The sequence below is a fragment of the Callorhinchus milii genome, unplaced genomic scaffold (genome assembly GCF_018977255.1).
Source record: "Callorhinchus milii isolate IMCB2004 unplaced genomic scaffold, IMCB_Cmil_1.0 Scaffold3, whole genome shotgun sequence".
Taxonomy (NCBI): Eukaryota; Metazoa; Chordata; class Chondrichthyes; order Chimaeriformes; family Callorhinchidae; genus Callorhinchus; species Callorhinchus milii.
In genome coordinates, this window is record NW_024704744.1 from 84,484,182 (window position 1) to 84,506,293 (window position 22,112).

At 41.8% G+C, this 22,112-nt stretch overlaps 1 protein-coding gene across 1 annotated transcript in view; it reads left to right on the forward strand.

The window, feature by feature from the left end:
- The window catches only part of LOC103177989 (THADA armadillo repeat containing), a 170,872-nt gene that overhangs the window by 143,158 nt on the left and 5,602 nt on the right, over positions 1 to 22,112 (forward strand). The window contains exon 35 of the mRNA XM_007892437.2: positions 223 to 354. Coding sequence (XP_007890628.2) covers positions 223 to 354 — 132 coding nt within the window. The remainder of the gene's footprint in view (positions 1 to 222; positions 355 to 22,112) is intronic.

The following is a 22,112-nucleotide window of genomic DNA, read 5'->3' on the forward strand; positions in this document are numbered from 1 at the left end:
AACATCATAAACTAATTAAATGAACCCATTGTTTTAAAGAGTGGTTGAGCGTGTGGCTGAGAGTGGTTTTAAGTTTAAGCATCTCGAGTTGTCACAGCGCTTTGGGACATCCTCTTGACGTGAAAGGCACTATACAGATGTAATTTGTTGTTGTTGTATAACCATCTTATTATTTTAACATTACTTTCTGTGTTAGCCACTAACCCTGATTTTGCAATCCAGGTCTGCTGGACACATTAAGCTTGTGGAAATGCGTGTTCACCCTTCTACAAGATGAAGAGCAAGTGGTGAGGGACACAGCTGCAGACGTCATACGCATGATCCCACCTTTTATCAAGGCTTGTTGGGACGATGGTCAGTAGTCTTTATGTTTGTCCCTTTGTGAGAAAGTGTGGAGTCCTTTCATTGCTTGTTTGAAAGTATATACCTGGGTTGACATAGTTCATGTTGAGCACATGAGAGGAGTGACAACTCAAGAGTAAGACATGCACTCAGAAGAATAGCTTTCAAAGTGAGTACTGGTGCATTTTTGATTGTGCTTACCTTCAGGGCTCCACAGCTGTGCCTTTTATGAAGAGGACACGTGTAATTGTTATGGGATTTGTACCACTGGCACATTTAGACCTTTCCTAGATATTGAGGGAAAGGCTGTGGCCAGGAAGCAAACATTATTATTCGTATCTTGTAAACAATTGCACAATGACCAAATCACTAATCATTGGCCTCCTCCGTGCTTTATAACAGGACAGTGAAAATATTACGTTCAAGACTTCATAATTTCTGCATATCTCTTACCTGTGATCACTTTTCTTTTTGAAAGTGTGACCTTTTTGAAACATTTTCAAAACAGCAAACACTATTATTTGTTATCACTTGTTCTGTGAAATCTGCCCCCAGGTGAAATGGGGATAAGTACCACAGTGTCAGAGATTGCAACCTCATAGAGACATTGACTAATGTGGAGTCCTGTAGTTCAGTGGTTAGAGCACTCGCCTTGCAAGCGAGACACCTGGGTTCAATTCTAGGCAGAGCGAAACCTTGGACAAGTTTCCTTACTCCACACGCCTAATAATAATCCCTCCAAAACAGAACAATAATAAATTGGTCATTTTCAATCCACGACTGTTTGTGGGACACTGCTGTGGGCAATTGGCTGCCACGTTTTGCCCACAAGTATACGGTCAATTCACTTTACCGTCTATTCTGTGAAGCGCTTTGAGATGTCGAGAAGACGTGAAAAGTGCTATATCAAATGCAAGGATTATTATTATTATTATTTTCTTCAGCTTTCAATGTGAGGGGCAGTAATCACTACATATAGTCTGATTTGACAGCATTCTTCAATTGCATTGCAAAACGATTGGAACAATATGTTGAACTGACATTGGCAAAGACCAGGTTGCCTACTTGCCAGGTCATATGAATTGTTACACACTGACATTGCTGGAAGGCAAACACTCCCTTCTCATCACGTGAGGGAGTTAAGTGAGGCAATATTTGTGGGAATTGATAATAGCAAGCGGATGAAATTATTCTCTTGCCTAATGTCAGCTGGGATTCATATTTAATAAAAGAGAAGTACTTAATTATCCTGTTCTGACTAGAAACGGGAATATTTCTTTTACATCTCTGCTATCTTTCGACAATCCATACCCACTAACATATTTCACAGGGCATCACAGTTGGACACTGACTGAGATCATTGGCACTGACTGAGATCAGTCATGGGCAACAAGAGATCTGAATCTGTTGATGTAGAATAATCCTATAATAATCCTTGCATTTAATATAGCGCCTTATCAAGTCTTCCAGATGTATCAAAGCTCTTCACAGAATATACAGTAAAGTGAATTGACTATATTTTGTGGGCAAAACACGGTAGCCAATTGCACACAGCAGTGTCCCACAAACAGACGTGGATTGAATGGCCAATTTAATGTTGTTATTTTTTGGAAGCAATTATTACCCCCAGTAAAGCGATCCATCAATCGACTAACAACCGGGTTCCTACTTACTGCTAGGTAAACAGAGGCATGTGGAGTAAGGAAATGTGCCCAACATTTCGCGCTGCCAGGAATCGAACCCCGGTCTCTCGCTCGCGAAGCGAGTGGTCTGACCACGAAGCTACAAGCTACAATGTGTGCCGATTGTATTGATGTGCCAATCAATGCTGACTTACAAGTTTGAAGAAACGCAATATCGTTAAGGCATTTTTTCGCATTATTAATGAAAATGTTACTGTATTCCCTCACAGTCCCCCCATTATTTGCTTTGCTTCTTCAACAAATCTTAAAATGCCTTATTAGATTTTTTTACCCCAAAAATCATTCACTAATGAATTCTAACTTGTTGCAACTCCAAACCATTGCCCCCTCTAACCTCCTGCATTATCCAAAACACACATTTCAGTTCAATCAACAATCAGAGAGAGCCTCTGCTTCATTTGCTCAGTTATCAGTTGGGAAATTGTAGAAAAATAATTTCCATGAAACAGCACCAGATCTCGGAGAAACTGTGACATCGTGTTTGTTGTATTCCATATTATTGCTTTGGAAGCATAATGCCAGCTTCAAGGCTGTTTTTCTTGTGCTGCAGAATTGTGACTTGATTATCAATTATTAGTTTTGACCCAATGTCCATGCGTTTTACTTACCACAAAGTTTGGCTTATCACGGTGACAACAAATATGAAAGTTGGAAAAGGCCGAAAGGCTGCGAGGAGCTAGAAAGCAACCTTACAGACAACATTTGGGGGGAGAACTGCATGACACCACTTCATTTACTGTGATTTTGCATGTATATATATATATATGTATATATATATTGTATATTGTAGCTTATATTGTAGCTTAGTGGTTAGAGCGCTCGTCTTGCAAACGAGGAGACCTGGGTTTGATTTCCAGGCAGGTTGGAACGCTTAATGTCTCATTCAAAAGACCCGTCTCCAACAATGCAGCACAACAACAACTTGCATTTATCTAGTTTCCATCATGCTGTATTTGGTCTTGGAGCACAGTCTCAAACACTGCATTGGAACATCAGCCTAGCTCATATAAGTTCAAAGTCCCGACATGAGACTTGAACCCACAACCTTCTGGCTCAGGCGAGAGAGGCAGGTTGCCTTCGTTTTTATAACACCATGCCATTCAACCCTTAATCCCCACCCCTACCACAGCAGCCTGTTATCCAAAATAACAGTTACCAGACGCCAACAACAGGATGCACAAAATGTCAAGGAACCAGCAATGGTTCGAAAGGGACGATACGCATGAGCTAGATGTGAGTCATTATTGATTCACAAGTGGCTTAAAGGCAGCAATGGGAGATGAGCGATTTTACTCAGTGGTAACCTAGGAGTAAATAAATTCACACCATTTAAGACGGGTACATTATAATTTGGAGCAGCTGCAATTTGGTACAAAAACAAACTGGCAGCTGCTGAGTAAACCGTGTATTAGACACGCTGGACCTGAACTGAACTAATGATGACCAGGGGCTCCAAATATCTTATTCCAGTCGCTGAGCACTGTGTATAAGCGTTTAAATATTTGCTAAGTCGAGTTACTAGTCCTCATATTCACCATGCATTAATCAAACAGTACATCAGCTCCAATGACCGAGGGATAACAAGCTGCTCTTATATAGATCATTGCTAATGGTTTCTAAATCGCTCATTTTTCTTCCCCGTCCTTTGAACCTTCATAGAATATTACAGCACAGAAGGAGGCCAACTATTCCCACTCCTCTGCTCTTACCCCATTCATTCATTCCTTCATTTTGCAGTTTTCAATGGTACAGTAATGATAATTCCAGTTTGTGTGTTATTTCATACATTCGTAGGTTCTCTCAGCACAGAAAGAGGCCAGTCGGCCCATTGTGCTTGTGCTGACTCTGTAAGTGCTGCCACCTGTTTCATCCCATTTCCCTGCCTGCTCCTCATATCCTTTTATATGTTTCCTTTTCAAATATTTATCTGATAGCTTTTTAAACTACTATAGATTTTGCTTCAATCACATTTTTTTGTTATAGAGTAACTTGACCTAATAACCCTCTGTGTAACAATAATCTTGTAATTTCCCTGAGTGGGTCAAAACAATCTTAAATTGATTCCCTAAAGTTACCAGTTCACCAGCCACTGAAAGTGTGTTGTCATGTTTGCAGTGTTCTTCACTGCTTCCTGTGAGAATACAATTTTTTTTGTCCAGGAGTAAATACCTCACATCACTTATTGTAGGATTAGGTCCACCTAGCTTTGGTTCTGTTGTGGATTTCATGGGAATAGTTCCCCTTTAGGAAATTCCTGTGCCCTCATGTCACATGTGTCACCCTTCAAGTTGGGCTTGTAGCTAAGCTAACTCTCCCCATAATATAGCTTTCTTCTGATCATCGATCAGATCAGACCAGGTTAAATACAAAACAATAGATGTTTTTGGTTCCCCTCCCACTCCTTCTATTGTCTGCAAAGATACTTTCTACAGCCTAGCTGCCACTGACTCATGTAACCACACATAACGAAACAATGGGCAAGCAAAATACATGAACCAGATTTACAATAATAATAATCCTTGCATTTGATATAGAACCTTACACGCCGAGAGGAAATCGCAAAGTGCCTTGCTGGATTTATTGTAAAGCGGCGTGACTGTGTACTGTGTAGGCGAACGCTATTTGGTTTTTAAAACCAAGTTAATTGCCCCCCGTAGCTCAGCTTTCGTTTTCCTGTGGTGAATCATGACCCTCCCGCTCCAGCATTGAGTTTCTTAAATGAGTCCAGTGCCCTGCCCTCCAGCACCCTTCCTGGCTACCTATCCCATCTGTCAAGTCAGGCTGTCTATTGAACGGAGCATGACTAATGTGAGCCGAGCACGACTAATGTGAAGTGGAACGCAATGCGCAGAAATGAATACAATTAAAAAAAACTTCGGAAACGACGCCCATAAAAAGGGTCGATTGAAAGAACCGAAACAAAGGCTATGTGTTTCGAAGTTTAAATCACGTGTACACATCCATATGTATTTTTCTTCACTTGATGTTCTGAATTCTGCTTTGAGCAAGTGTTGTTACAGCACATTCTGTGAGGCAACGTTTCTCTCAGCTTTGCCCTTTGTGTTTTACAAGACAATCGAATTACCTGATGGTGCTCTCACTCCTGCCCCACTATTGGTAATGGTCATTTTTTTTGAGTGATTGGTAAATTAAAAAAAAATTTTTTTTGTAGCATTTCAAACAAGAACATTAAACTCCTATTTTATAGCAGCACTGCTAAAACTTTCATAATATAGTTCAGTTTTATTGTTCTGGCAAAAGTAGATTTTCCGCTGGCACCGTAGGTATTAAATTGGTCCCCATGATGGTAACATAAACCAGATGGAATAGCAGCAATCTAAAATGAGGTCTGTCTCATTTTGGCACGTGTGTGTGTTTCACTTCACTCTGTTAGTGTATGCCGGTGTTTGGATCTTTCACTACATCTATCTATGTGTGTGTGTGTATGTGTGTCGTTCTCTCTTTTCACTGTGTGTGCATGTATCTACCTGTGCGTCTCTCTTTCATTCTGTATGTATGAGTGTGTGTGTGTGTGTGTATCTTTCAGTCCGTATGGGTGTCTTTTGTCTTGTGTGTATATGTCCTTCACTCTGTGTGCGTGCATGTGTTTCTTTCAGTCTACATGTGTGTCTTTCAACCTGTATGTGTGTATGTTTCAATCTGCGTATATCTTTCATCCTGTGTGTGTGTCCTTCACTCTGTCTGTGTTTGTGTTTCTCTCAATTGGTGTGTGTGTGTACGTGTGTGTCACAGGTTCTGACACCTCTCTCCCTCTGTGCAACCTGGTATGATTTTGAATATATAATGTGCCAACTAAGAGAAATGGGACATTTTTAAAAAATCATATGAACGATGTGCTTAGAAAAACAAGCAAGACATTTTATCACTGACAGGAGGAATGGAAGCACCGGGTAAAATCAGGAAACAGTTAAGTTTGCAACGACACCTTCCAGCGATGTGGAAAAAAACTTTCTGCCCTGCCATGAATAAATTAGAATCGCTGTGTTTCAAGCAAACCCTGCACCTCAAAAAAAAATTTGCATCCAGTAGCTGAAATGCCCACTAATGACTCTTGTAATTTGGATCCGCACAGTGAGTTATTGTGTGCATCCTGGCATTGTTGCTGTTCCATTTTACCAGTGAGGTGTGAAGCTGCGGGGTTGTTTTATTGCTCTCAGTGTGGGTTGCACGCAGGAAGGGCTGAATTCAAGCGGGCCTTTCTCGGAGAAAGTAATTGAATTAGTGACCCTTGACTATTCCAAGTCTAGACTATTCAAACCTCCTGGCAATTCATTGAGTTAATTTAAACAACTTTTTTGTCAATAAGAAAACCCAACAAAATGTGCACACCACGTTGGTTAACTTTAATCTGAACGACATCTTTACTGGAAAAGCTGTGAATTCCTGTTAAGATGCGATGCATTGTCCCCACAGACTTTTGGGGATGTTTAAAAATTCAGGTCTAGATTCTGGGGTGCAACTCCCAATGTTTGTGCACGGGATTCAAAACGCTGCTTATGAAAACTGTCTAATTTGCCGTATTTTCAAAAGAGCTGATCGTAGTTTCTGAAAGCCAGGAATATACGGGGGGGGGGAGGGGGGGAATGGGGAAAGCTTGTGGGGTGGCCTCAAAACTCTTAACTCTAACCAACTCCCAAATGTGGTGCATTCCAGCTTTTTGTGGCCCTTTACCAGAATTCAGAACTTGCTGTTTTGCCAATCTGGTCAATGTAATAGTAATGCTTAAATTTGATAATGTGCCCCACCCACCGTCTCAATCCACTTTACAGTTTATCTGTGATGTGTAGTGACTATATTTCTCACCAAAAGCAGCAGCCAATTTGCGCACAGCAGGGTCCCGCAAACGGTCGTAAAATGAATGAACAATTTTTTTTCTGGGGGGTTACTGGCCAGCGCACAGAGAGAAACTCTTTTCTCTTTTCCTATCGTGCCAATGTAGAAAGTCACAACAGAAGTTGTTTGGCTTTATGAATACAGCATCTTCAATTGCAGAAATATTTGCCTAACAGTAACTGCATCTGATGCAGATCACCAAAGAGTTTGGTGAAGAATCGATGAAGATGACTAAAGGCTAGGTGAACAAGTATTTTTAGGGATGTTTTGATGACAGAAGGGTGATGGCACACCCTATTCTTCCTCCAGCATGGTACAGGGAGCCGTAGAGTGTGAATTTGCTTTGCACTGTTGCGTTACAATAATAATAATCCTTGCATTTGATATATAGCACCTTAACACATCTTCGAGACGTCCCAAAGCGCTTCACAGAATATAGTGTAAAGTGAATTGACATTTGGTGGGTGAAACGCGGCAGCTAATTGCGCACAGCAATGTCCCACAAGCAGTCGTGGATTGATTGACCATATTTTTTAAAGGGATTATTACCGGAATCAATCTGCCAATCGTCTAACAACCGAGTTCCTAGTTAACTACTAGGTAAACAGAGGCGAGTGGAGTAAGGAAATTGGGTTCCCTTGTATCAGCTGGACATTCTGCAGGAATGCTCAACAGGACCCCTTCCATGGAGGTTGGGAAATCAGCAATGCAAATGGGCTAAGGCTGCCCATCCGGTTCTTCCCCTAACTTCAGAGCAGGGTATAACAGAGGTATATTCAGGGTATATTCAGAGCGGGTCATCTTTCTCAGTCAGAATGAAGCATGGGTAGGGGGCTAGCACTAGAAATAAGGCTGCTAACAGCAAAACCAGAACAAATTAACTCTTAATGAGCCTAAATCCTGTAATTGACAAAATTGAACACAGACTGCCAACAGTCCAGTGTTATAACAAAGCCATTTCCTCTGCAGTTATTATCTGTGAATTGTACTAGAATTGCATTTTAGTTTTGCTGCTTTCTTTATAACTCTGTACCACTTAGGTTGTGTACACTGGGTTGCTAATTATGACCAAATAGAGGATTTACTTAAATCATTCTCCAAGTCCCATCATAGAATCGTAGAATTTCACTGCCATTCAGCCCCTTGTGCCTCTGCCGATTCAATAAAAGAGCTTCCCTTTTTTTAAAAAAATGATCCCTTTCGCCCCTCTCCGCTGCCCTCTTCCAGGTTCCCTTCTATGTCTTTCTTTTTAAACATCTTCAGCTACTGTTTTGGCACTGCTTACAGGGAGGGACATGTAGTGCCTTTTCCAATAGCGTTAAATACCTTCCACGTTGGGGGAATCACATCTCAAAGCTCCTCACAATGCTGGCTCGGCAGCTGATCCCAAGGGGAGAGGGTGTATGAGATATTAAGAAGGTGGGGAGTGGAAAGATGATTAAAAACAGTCAAAGAACAAAGAGGACTTTGAAAGTGGGAAAGGAGTGAGTGAGTCAGAGGAACCTGCAGAATGGAGTTCCAGAGAGTGGAGGCAGAATGGCTGAAAGCCCACCTGTCATTGTTGGGGCAAGAGACACGAAGCAGACCAGTGTTTGCTGAGCAAAGGCAGCAACTGAGTTGGTAGGATTGGAGAAGGCTGCAGAGGTAAGGTGGGGCAAGGCTGTGCAGGGATACATCAGTGCAATACAGATAATGGCCAAAAGCCCAATAGCAGAATGTTAACTGCTTATAACAAGCTGGCCAGGATATAACGTGGAGTCCTGTAATAATAATATTCCTTGCATTTGATATAGTGTCTTATGTCTTCAAGACGTCTCAAAGCGTTTCACAGAAAGCACTTGTCTCGTTTGGTCCCCAAAATATATAGTCAATTCACTTTGCATTATATACTGTTAAGGGCTTTGAGACGTCTCAAAGATGTGATAAAGCGTTATATCAAATGCAAGGATAATTATTATTGGTGGGCAGAAGACAAACATGAGAAAGAAGAAAAATTTGGAGGCAATGATATAGATTTTTGGGGGGTTCATAGTAATACCTTAACTTCTCGTGCTTATTAATAACTATTTTCATACTTGCTGCCACCCACCCTTCTCCGTGTATTTATCTGGGATGAAAAAATGCAATGGCTAGTGACCTCATCGACCCTTACTGCTAACCCTTACCAGCTGAATGAGGGATCTTCTTTTCTCACTTCCAAGTACTGCTGCAAAGTCCGCGCACTTCTCATAGATACATTACCAAGAAACACAGCAATTGAAATCTATGAATATTTTTGTGCAGCCACAGTTTTGATTGCAGAATTTTACAGGCATAATAATAACTATAGGGGCATTGTTGATCAGGACATTGGGATAAACTCCCTTCTCTCTTCAAATAATGCCATGGGATCTTTGACTTCCACCGGGACAGACAAATGGGACCTTGATTTAATATCCCGTCTGAGGGACTGCACCTCCAACAATGCAACGCAGCTCTACTCTCTCCCACCCACCCCCGCCGCACCTCCAGCAGTGCTAGCTTAGACTGTGAGCTCAAAGTCTCTACCAGGGGCTTGATCCTACGACTGTCTGGCTCAAAGGCGAGAGTACTGCCATCTGAAACCAGCTTTTTGTTTTCGGAGGGGAATATAAACCAGGACAACTTTCTGAAAGGACTTCAATATTTCTGCTGAAACCCTGGTTCACGCCTTTGTCACCTCAAGGCTGGACTATGGGAACTCTCTCCTCGCCGGCCTTCCCGGCACCTCCCTCCACAAGCTGCAGGTCATTCAGAACTCTGCAGCTCGTGTACTGTCCCGCACCAGGCTTCGCGACCACATCACTCCCACCCTCGCTCGCCTCCACTGGCTCCCCATCCCCCAGAGGATTGATTTCAAGATCCTCATCCTCACCTACAAGGCCATTCACGGCCTCGCTCCCTCCTACCTCTCCAACCTACTATCCCCCTACCTACCTGCCCGTACCCTCCATTCCTCTGGCTCCGGTCTGCTCCACGTCCCCCGCCCCAACCGCCCTACCATCGGTGGTCGGGCCTTCAGCCTCTCAGCCCCCAGGCTCTGGAACTCCATCCCCCAGTGCCTTCGCCTTGCTTCATCCCTTTCCTCCTTCAAGGCCGGTCTCAAAACCTTTCTCTTTGACCGTGCCTTCAGCTCCCCTCTCGACTCTCTTCCCCCTCCTCGCTCCCTCCCTTCCCTCCCCTCACCCTGACCATTTCCCCCCTCCTCGCTCCCTCCCTTGCCTCCCCTCACCCTGACCATTTCCCCCCTGCTCGGGTCATGACCCAACTGTGCAGCGCCTTGGGACGTCCTCCTGACGTGAAAGGCGCTTTATAAATGGAATCTTGTTGTTGTTGTTGTTCTTTGATATTGCAATGGCAGGGCATTAAAACCATCCACATGAAAACCACAGGCAGATGGAGGTATTTTACTAATAAAAAAAACAGAGATCCTTCAATGTCACAGGGAAAATCTGCCTGTGTGGGACTCGCAGACTGGTTTGGATATTCTGAGGCTTGGTTACAAAGATTTACAAACAATGTACAGCACAGAAACGGACTACTCTGTCAAACCAGTCTATGATTGTTTTTATAATCCACATGAGTCTTCACCCATTCCTTACTCTCTCCCAAACCCTTCTATTCCCTCTCCTTCATATGAAGATTTATCTTCTTCTTGAATGCAATGAGTACCACAGTGGTGATGGGATTCTGCAGGTGTCACAGACACCCAATTGTCCAAAAAAAATCATCAAAAGAACAAAAAAACGAACCTGGGTTGGATTCTCAGTGGGTAGAAACGGTAGGCAAATTTCCCTAATTCACACGCCTCTATTCATCTAGCAGTAAGTAGGAACCCGGTTGTTAGTCGATTGGCAGATCGCTTTTCAGAGAATAATAATTCCTTCAAAGAAAAAAGATGGTCACTCAGTCCACGACTGTTTGTAGGACACTGCTGTGTGCTGTGCTGCCGCATTTCGCCCACAAAATGTACAGTCACTACACTTTACAGTATATTCTGTGAAGTGCTTTGAGATACTTCAAAGACGTGATAAGGCGCTAGATCAAATGCAAGAATTATTATTATAGAATTATTATTATCATCCTGTTCCACCCTTCACCTGTGCAGCACAAAAAGGTGACGTGACGGCTGCATTTGTTGCTCTCCTGCCCGCCTGTCTCCTTCTGCCATTCGACCTTCAATCATCGGTCTTTATGTGTGAAGGGAGAGCAAATTGCTGTGAATAGGGCTGGTGTAATCTGTTGACTAAAGGGTTACCTTCTCAGATAACATTATCATTTGCTTTAGATCACTTGCCCTGATTGCATAGTTTCCTTTTATTCTCTCTCAGACTAATTTGAGGGTTTGCAACAGGCTCTGACAAGCGAGAAAGAAAAAGAGAGAGGGTAGGGGTGCCATTAAACTCAAGTGATTGAGGGAGGGTAATTGTATACGTACCGCAATTAAATGGCTAATAATTCTTAAGGTTTAATTTACCGAGAAATGTAGAAAGCAAAATCTTTGATTTACTTGAAGGAACAAGGCACATAACTCAGAGATAGACAACATGTTGTAAACAGAGCAGGGCTTTTCTGCCTCATTGGGTTTTTCTTTTGTTTTTTTCTCTTTCCTTCCTCCCTTCTCGTATTTCCTTCTCCTACTCCCCTGAAGGTGCGGAAGTCTGTCAGTCTCTGGTTCCACTTGCGCGGTGCCCTCTCTCTCTCTCTAAAGACCACAAAACTCTAGTCAAAAAGACAAGGGAATCTCTCCTGGTGTCCTGGTCAATGATCCTGCAGACCAATTGCCTACTCACCTCATGGCTATTTGATTGGACCTTGCAAATGTGGCTGCGTTTGTCTACAAACAACCTTCACAAAGTCAAAACGTAATTACTGTAAATTGCTTTAATCTTTCTTGACTCGATAAGGATCTGTGAAAATCATGAGCCTGACCAGTGATGGCCAACCTGTGGCCCACAGGCCGAAATTGGCCCCTGAGACCGTCAAGAAGTAACCCCTCCCAATCATTTGCACGAGTTTAGGTAAGTCCGTGTTGGATTGATAGTATGCTTTAAATTTTTTTTCTTGATTACATATTTTTTAATTTATGGCATAATCAAGAAATATTCAATCAGGAAAACTTATTTTGTCATCCAACCTTAAAGGTTGGCCACCACTGCCTTAGACAACAGGATCAGTTCTATGTTAATTACTAATATCAAGCAATCATTTTGCTTTGTGTCTAAGAAGAAAAGGCAGAGAGAACTTTGGTTTAAGGACAGCACCTCCAACAATACAATGCATCCCACTATTGCATTGGAGTGTTGGCCAGGACTCACCTTGTACTGCACTGGAGTGTCAGCCGAGACTTTGGGACTTCAACTCACAACCCACTGACCCAGAGGCAAGAATTGTAATGACTGAAACAAATTGACACCTGAGATTTTCCATTTTAAAGTAATGTTCAGCACTTAACATGCGATATACCTCAACAGGTTGATATCAGCAGGTTATTCAGACCATTGAGGGGACAAGGTAGGGCATCCCAGTCCCATGTGATGCTCACACTCTCTGCCCCTCACACCCCCCACCACACCACTACCCTTTCCAGCTCACATTAGTAAATAACAATCAGGAGCAGGAAGACTTGAATGATTTTGACTTTTCATAACACAGAGGGCCAGAGTAGAAACTCCAGTTCCTGCCCCAGGTGAGATCAGCTAACTCAGCAGAGACCGGAGATTGAAAGCGGGATCATCCAGGATCTGCATGGCTCGGTTTCGCACCAGGCAGCCGTCTCCTCACTTCACTCAAAAGTCTGTGCACCCCAGGTCGCAAATTGGTTCCATGTCAAGCTCATTTCAGGCCTCAGGCTGCCTGACTGGAACACATTTGTGAAATTGCATGAGAATTGCAAACTGTATAATTTCGAGCGACAAGATCGAGCGACAAGCTGCCCAGATGTATTGGATTATAGTTATTTTTAGATTATGCTGATATGCAATGTGAGCGCATTTATTTTGGAAAATAGTTTTAGTTTATTTGTTTATTTTCCGAGTGGATTTTCACATACCTCCCCTCTACTCCCCTCCCCTCTCCTCCGAGCGTTTCTAAGAGCCTCTGGTCCAGTTTTAATGAGAAACATCTGTCTTGCTTCACTTTGGAACAGAATAATCAGAACCAGTTGGCCACAAAGTCTTTGTTAACAAAACGCACATACAATATTCAGACCCATCAGACATAATTTAGTAAGCGTCACGGGGGTGGAGGTGGGGGAAGCAATAATTAAAAGTTTTTATACAGAGAAATATTCGTTGAAGGTGAAATCTTGCGGGGGAAGTATCTAATTGTATACTGAGTCAAGGGCTCAAGAATTACCACTGCTTTGTATATATTTTTAAAACAAATTGCTATGATCTATGCGGTCATGTCACTGTGCTATGTCAGAAGCCAAGACAAGGTTACCTTAGCTGTCTTTTTCCAAAAATATTATTTCAAAGAAATTCAGTTTTTGTTGTTTACTTAATGAAGGTGATTGTTTTTCCGCATTGAGCAATAGATTACGCAGACTGTGCCTCTGGAAAACATCTTTGACGACTGCAAGGCAGTCTTTATTCCCCCGAAGGCCAAAGTGGCAGCTCTTTCTCCAGCCGGGGTTATTTGTTATACCGAATCCTCTCTGCTGCTGCACACATTTCCTCCCTCCCCCTCCTCCCCCAGAGCTCAGAAGTAATTGAGTGCTGCAAAATTTTGTTGCTGGCCCGAACCCCCTCTCTTCCCTTCCCCCCACCTTCTCATCCTTCCATCAGCAGGAGTCACACTGTCCTGACAGTCATTCTAAATGGAGCCATCAATGAAAACTAAGCAGCATCTCAAAACACTATCGAGTGATGTGGTCTGATGGGTATTGATAGGTGTTATTGAGCAAATGAGCCACAGCATTATTATTATAATTATTATTATGATAAGAGTCCTTACATTTAGTATAGAGCTTATAGAGCTGAAATGCTGTACATTGTCCAGCACCTTGGGTCGTCCTCCAAACGTGAAAGGCGCTATACAAATGCAAGGATTATTATAATCTTGTTGTTCTTTCAGGTCCGGAGGACGTCCCAGAGCACTTCAAGGGATATAATTGTAAAGTGTAGTGACTGTGTTTTGCGGGCAAACACGGTAGCCAATTTACGTTCGCAATGTCTCACAAGTAGGCATGAAGTGAATGATCACGGTCTCATAGTATGTGTTTTTGATTATACTGAATTGGCTCCAAAAACTGGCCAGCAACCAAATTGAATAAGTGGAATAACATCCCCTAATAACAAAGGATTGCTCTGGTCCAGTATTAATAATAATAATGCCATGGGATCTTTAACATCTACCTGGACAGATGCTGGAGAAGAGAGTTATGCCGCTGTTGATCCAACATTATTGTATGAGATAATGAACCGAGACCCCTCTCCTGTTCAGGTGGATGTTAAATATCTCACGGCACTATTTGAAAAGAGAAGGCAGTTTTTCCCAGTGTCCTGGCCAACAATCCCCCAGATAAAATTGGCACTTAATTTCATTACTGTTTGTGGCCCATTGCTTTGTGCAAACGGGCTACCACATTCATCTGCAAAAATATACATTGATTACAATAGCCTGATCGCACGTTACACAAAATAATAATAATCCTTGCATTTGATATAGCACCTTATCACATCTTCAAGACATCTCAAAGCGCTTCACAGAATATATGGTAAAGTGTAGTGATTTTTATTTTATGGGCGAAATGTGGCGGCCAATCGTGCACAGCAGTGTCCCACAAATAAATCCTGCAAAGCTCTTTGAGGTGTCCTCCTGACATCAAAGGCTAAATCAAATGCAAGGATTATTATTAAGATAAGGCTGAGACACATTAGCAGACAAAAAGCAACAAAAGAATCTATACGTTTCAACTATTTTAGTGGATTATTTGTTACTCTCATTTCTCCTGTTTTTTCTGTCTTTTTCTCTCTCTCTCTCTCTCATCTATGCTTGCAAGAGTACATAAGGTAATAGTAAATTGACTTCAGGCAGAACCCTTGACTGGACCAAGCCTTGCACAGTGAATCGGAAATGCGTTTACAAACGTACTCCTAACAACGAGTTCCATATGATGCCCAGCTGAGGTTCCAGGAGAGAAATCACACGATTTATCGTTCCCGGTCTGGGAAAGTGATCTTTTCAGCATATTCTTTTTGTTTGTAAATATAACTTCTCTGCAGTTACATTTAGTAAAATTCCACGGTGCTTTGCTCAGAGCAACTGTTTGTGTGCTCTGCCAAACACAGACAAAAGAAGCTGATCAATGTCAGTTGGGTTTGCACTGAACATAAACATGTTGGAACTCATCAAGCCATAGTCAGCTTTTTCTCTGCCTCTTTTTCTTCCTCCTTTTCTCCCCACCCCGTTTTGAAAGTTTTTGTGATTTTCTTTCTTCTACCACTGAGTCCAGGCTTCCCTGGCTGACTCTCCGGATCTGGATCCCGTCAGACCCTCATGCTAACCTTCAAATCTCTCCACATCCTTACCTCACCCTACTACAGGGCAGTTTCCTTCAGCCCCGGCTCATTCGTTCACTCCACAAATGGCCCCACTGCACACCCCGTGCCCCATCTCACCACACCCTTCAGCCACCATGCCCCATTCTCTGTAGCTCTCTTGCAAATTCTTTCTGACTTCTACTCTCTCCTTCTGTTTTAAGCAGTTCCGAGATGCTAATGGTTGAAAGGCACTACATAAGTACAAGTTATTGTTGGCTTCAGAACTCTTATTTGTTGATTGTCCCGTTCCCCACCTTGCTTGTCCATTGTCCATGTAAAGTGCTTTCTCCTACTTGAAAGACTCATATATAACATAAATTGTCGTCCAGTGCGGTCCTAACACAGCTATTGATAACATTTTGTTCATTAAATCCTAATTTCAGTTGAATCTAAATGAGATTCTGGCATTCTGCCTAGTTAACCATCACATTGGAAACTTTCTGGACATGATCCATTCATGTTATGCTCCAGCTCTTTTGAACTTCGCTACAGTGCACAATAACACAGCAGTTTTCATCAAAGAATCTCATATCCAGAACACACACTAGGCCACAGAGTTATTGATTTCTGGCTTATGGCCATCATACCCATGCAACTGTTCTCAAGCACAAGGGGGAAGCTCTTTCTTACCGAGATGAGAGCCATTCCCACCCCTCCCTCTATCCGCCAGGAATAGTAGGTGGCACAGGGTGAGGGGAAACATCTTAAGAGAGAATGGAAGGGAAGACAAGGCAGAGGGAAGAATTCTTACGCTTGAGAAGAAGTTTTGAATTCAAATCTGTTTTCACAAGTGTCTATTGAGGCTAGATCACTGGAGTCTTTTAAAAGGGAATTGGGTAAACACCTGATCATAAAAATAATAAGGGGTATGTGGAATGAACTGGAAAGTGGAATTTTAAAAAAGGGGCAATTTCTATAAATAGTTAGCAGTGCTACAGACATGTGCAGAAAAGTTCTGTTTCTAATTTTGAACAATTCTGTTTCCTTTCCAAAGGTCAAAAATATGCTACACATCATTCCAGTTCTACATTCACTTTCAGTTCTCTAAACTGTTGACTTTGCCACAATTTTTTTTNGGTGGGGAGGGAGGGGGGAGGAACTGGCACAATTTAATCCGACACAAAATCTTTGCTCTGTGATGCTTGTGAAGCAAAACCAGTCTACAAACCTCTCGTCAAGTTGCTTTATTTAGTGATGGAAATGTGTGGATTAATTATCTTTATCTCAATGCTTAATTCCCGGTGCAGACAGTCATGACTTATGGCTTCAGTGGCCTATTAAGCCCCGGTTGTTGGTCAATATCAGAGTGCAAAGTGAACAGAAACTCAGTCACTTCTGCATAGACAACGTTGAGAGGGTAAAGATAAAGGCTGTGGGTGTAACTGACCAACCAGTTCTAACAATTGTAGCATGAGGAAGTAGAAAGATTTGTTAACTGTTAATTTTAGACATCTAAAGCCACCACGCGCAAAAAAAAAACACGCAATTTGTAACGTCCATATGTCGGTCATAAAGTTGGAGTCGGGGGAGAATTTATTTGCTGAACAGTAATGCTTTTTTTTGTTGTGTCTTTTGCAGTTGTTACTGCTTCAAGCACAGCCTTTGTTTCAGTTCACCAAGGAGTAAACGGGCAAGCGTTAGGATTAAAGGCCTTAATGCTTGATTTGTGAAGAATGTTTCCAGACAGGGTCTCTAAACTGCCTGGCATCGAGCCTAGATTAGTTAGTGCTTACTCCCAAGGTGAGGCAACCAAATCCAAATCCAACCTCACGTAAAATAATAATATATATATACTGTCAGTGCTTCCAACACCTGAAGACACAGAGTTTCATGCACATTGATATAGTTACATGAAACCTGAACTGGACTGAACTTTATCCTTGGTAACTAGAGAGATGTGTTCCTGCACACTCACCACTTACTCACTTAATAATTGGGGACTGATTAGCTGGGCTAGAACGGAGACTTGCTCTACAATACAAACGCAATGCAGTCTTGACAACCCCCCTACCCACTTTAATTATAGTTATGCTTTGCATTTATAGCCCTTGCAATTTTGGAATGTCTCCCAAGCACTTCACAGGGAATTAGTCAAGTGTAGTTAGTGACAGTTGTTGTAGGCAACAGGGGCAGAGAATTTGCACACAGCAAAGTCCCACAAGTAGCCATGAGGTGAATGACCAATTTATCTGGAGGATTATGGGTGTGTCTCTGGGAGAAACTCTGTCCTCTTTTTCAAGATTGTCATGGGATCTTTAATGGCCCATTTGAACAGGCAGACAGGACCTTGATTTCTTTGTCTCATCCAAAGGATGACAACTCCAACAATCCAGTGCTTCTCCCCAGCAAGTCCAGTGTGAGTCCCACAGGCAAGATTTTCTGTGAATTAACTCATCATGCTCGCCAGGGATAAAAGTGGTCGACCTGCCTCGTATTTTAAAATTTTAGTTCAAAAGCAAAATTGAGGTATTGCATGTGGATGCCTCGCTGAATAACAACTATAATAATAATAATAATAATCCTAGCATTGATAGAGCGCCTTATCACATCTTCGAGATGTCTCAAAGTGCTTCGCAGAATATACTGTAAAGTGAATTGACTATTTTGTGGGTGAAACGCAGTAGACAATTGAGCACAGCAGTGTCCCACAAACAGTGATGGATTGAAGTAACTAAATTATTATTTTTTGCGCAACTGCACAGAGCAGACGTCTAAAGAGGAAAGTAAATGTCGTTTATTATAGGAGTCCCTCGCAAACAGTTCATGTCCCAACACCAAATCCAAAACTCAGTCTTTTCACATTTCCAAGTTACACTTATGAGAGAGAATATAAATGTTTTTAAGTGTGCTTGATATTCTACATGTAAATTTAGACTTTATTTGGAAGCTGGTTTAACGCACAAATTGAAACAGATTTAAGAATTTTTCACAATTCTGAGCAATTTTAAATTTGAAGGCACAAAGATCTTACAGGCTGAGAGTAGGTGGAATTTTGGACTTCAGAGCATGTATAACATCTTCCAGGGCAAGCTTTGTTTAGATTTTTCTTGTTTGTACGATGCCATGAAACAACGGCTTTGAATTCAGCAGGGAATGATTGAAACCACAAGGCTTTTCGGATAAAACTAAATAAAAAGCGGGGAAATTACAGCATGCAATGCACCATGAGCCCGTCATCTTCCTTCCATTTGGAATCGCTGTGCTGTTAAATGTCTACGGTTCTGATTAACCAAGGGTGGGTAGTTTTCGGGTCTCGTTAACCCATGTAAATTTCAAAGTTCATTCAGATAATACCATAGGGTGGACTGAATGTCAGGCTTTTCAGAACATAACTGCATTGTTTTAGTTTACACAATTTAGACCTATGAAGGAAAAGAATGATAAGAATGATGATGAGTAAAGAAAAATTTGCCCACAGGATATACATTTAGTTCACTTTACAGTATATTCTGTGAAGCATTTTGAGATGTCTCGCAGCTGTAATAAGGCGCTATATCAAATGTAAGGATTATTATTATAAAGTGATTAGTGATTGCAATTTGCTGCAGTGAGTTTTATGTAGCTGAATCGCCATATATTGGTATAATAATAATCTTTGCATTATATTTTATCATGTTGTTAAGACATCCCAAAGTGCTTCACAGGATTTACTGTAAAGCACGGTGACTATGTGTTTCTAGGTGAAAGCAGCAGCCAATTTGCGAATGCAATGTCCCTCAACCACCATGAAATTTTATCTAGGGATTGTTGGCATGGACACTGGGAGAAACTCTTCTCTTTTCAATAGTGCAATGTCTCATTAGAAAGATAGCACCTCTGACAACATAGCCATCATTTTGTCCACAAAATATACAATCAATTCACTTTACAGTATATTCTGTGAAGCGCTTTGAGACATCGAGAAGATGTGATAAGGTGCTATATCAAATGCAAGGATTATTATTTTATCATCCAGCACTACATTGGAGTGTCAGTGTCTGTGAGTTCAGAGCCCTAATGTGGGACTGGAACCGACAACCTTCTGACTCAGAGGCAGGAATGCTACCAATTGTAAAGTATATTAATCTTGACTCCCAATATATTGATATTATAAGAATAAGAAGAGGAATCCTTGAATTTGATGCTAGAGGAGAAACCATTTGGATTGTGTCTTTAGGGTGATTTTACTGGAATCTACTGTGTTCATGCTGTTTGCGCAACAAGGTATAGCCACTGGCTTTTCTTGGCAGCACTGTGAGCAGGTAGTGGTGGATTCATTACCTCTTGCAGCATTGTGTCATTGCGAGCAGCGGGTGAGAAAGATGGAGACTTCAAACGCACACACTGCATAGCGGCCTCGGTCAGTCTCACCAGCAAAAAAGGAGCTGAAGTGCTTTTCTACATTAGTACAAATCGAAAAGGTTGACCTGCACACTGAGTGTGTGTACGCGTGCATGTATGTACATGTATGTGCATGTATGTATGCATGTATGCATGTATGTACGTACATGTACACGTATGATTGCATTTAAAAAAATAAATGTTTTTTTTTTAAACATTAAAAAGCAGCTTTCACAGAAGCTGTGGTTATACTATTGCACAAGGCGAGACAACCGAGCCCTTGAAGGTAATTTCAGTTACTCTGATATAGAGCTAAACATGCAGCTCTTTACCAGGATAACGATTCTCAGCACTGCAGGATAAAGGCGTCATTGATGAAAATCTTAAGGGACGTCTTTTTCACGCCCAAGTATATTTTTTCCTAAGTCTACCGATACCCCATAAGTTGTCGATAATCTAAAGTTTACGGAATATTAAAATAAACACGAGAGTCATTTATTAAATAAGCACCCAATGTCATGAATGAACACCACAGGCCTTCATTCAGTGCAACACCAAGATATCTCAAAAACAGGCCTCTTGCTTATCCTGTACAGATGCTGTGCAAGGTACACAAGCCTTGTTATATATAGGTGCTTCTGACCTGCTGCTGTGTTGCATTGTGTTGCTGAGAGCGTCAGGTACAGATAACGATGGGAGTGGCAGATTTTAGGAGGTAGTGGTTGGAGTTGGGTGGTGCTGTCCTGGGGAGATGTGGAGCAGAAGTTAAGCGATGTGCTGTGAGGAGAGAGGGAGGGAGATCGTGAGTAATATCATGTTATTGTTATAGTAGACTTCACCTGTGTCATCACCAGTCTGAGAAGCAGGTAGATTGTCGAATAGGGGAAGCAGGTAATTCGTAGAAACCATGAGCTAATTTTCTATGGTTCTAGAGGAAGCAAGGAAGTCTGATAGGTGATACTGCCTATCCTGCCTCTGCCAAAGCTCTGAAAGAACTATGTTTAGTCACACTCACCTGCCTTTTGCCATGCCTATCCTATCCCACATTTTTATTTTTCAAATATTTGTCTCATTCTCTTTTAAAGTTATGGATTCTACATGAACCACCATTCTATAATAATCCTTGCATTTGATATAACGCTTTTCACATCGGGAGGACGTCCCAAAGTGCTTCACAGAACACACTGTAAAGTGAATTGACTGTATATTTGTGGGCGAACGCGGCAGCCAATTGCGCACAACAATGTTCCACAAACACTTGTAGATTGAAAATGACCAATTTATTATTGTTTTTGGTTTTGGAGGATTATTAGGGCTGTGGAGTAAGGAAACTTGCCCAAGGTTTCGCCCTCTGCCTGGAATTGAACTCAGGTCTCTCGCTTGCAAAGCGAGTGCTCTAACCACTGAGCTACAGGACTCCACAAGACTCCACATTCTAGAAGGGCATGCTGTGCCTGAGTAACCCTGTATGTGTCAAAACAAAATTCTCCACACTTTTCCCATAGTTTTGTTTTGGAAACAATCTTAACTTTATGCCCTTGAGTTACCTGACCAGGGACATGCCTCCTGAATAGAGAAAAAAGATGTTAAGAACATTAGAAGGTTTATTCAGTTCATTCAGTCCTCCAGAGTCTGACGTTAATACTATAAACAAATTAAGTCGCAGACACCTCCACAGAGGTATTACTGACAGATATAGCAGAAAGAGATATGAGGAATTTTAGACATCTCTCGATATTCTTGCAGGTAAATCTCCTTCTATTTCCGTACAGGCATTTTCTACCCAAAGGTATGGGATTGAAATCAATTGGAGGGTCAACCTAAACCATATCTGGGGTCTCTCTCAGAACCAGCACAGAAATGATAGGCCTAATGGCTTTCTTCTATGCTGAAATGTCAATGACTTGATGCAGTGCTTACAGATCCACCCGTTACAATTTTGTTTGTGAATCTCACAATGAGTCAGACCCCCATTCGTTTCAAAGCGTGCTTTCTGTAAATATACGTGTCTCAAATTCTAGGATGTCTAGTGAATGATTGTGAACACAAAGACTATTCACTATATGTTGATGATGATAATCTTACTTTTGATTTAGCACCTAATCACGTTGAAACATCTCAACAAGCTTCACAGATCTTTCGGTGAGCTGCATTGGCTGTCTTTTGATGGCAAATGTGGCAGCCAATTTGTATAAAATATCCCACAAACAGCCATGACTGATTTTTTAATTCAGGGAACTGTTGGCCAAGATGCCAGGAGAAACTCACTTCCCTTTTCAATGAGTGTCATGTGATCTTTAATGTTGACTTGAATAGTCAGACAGGACCT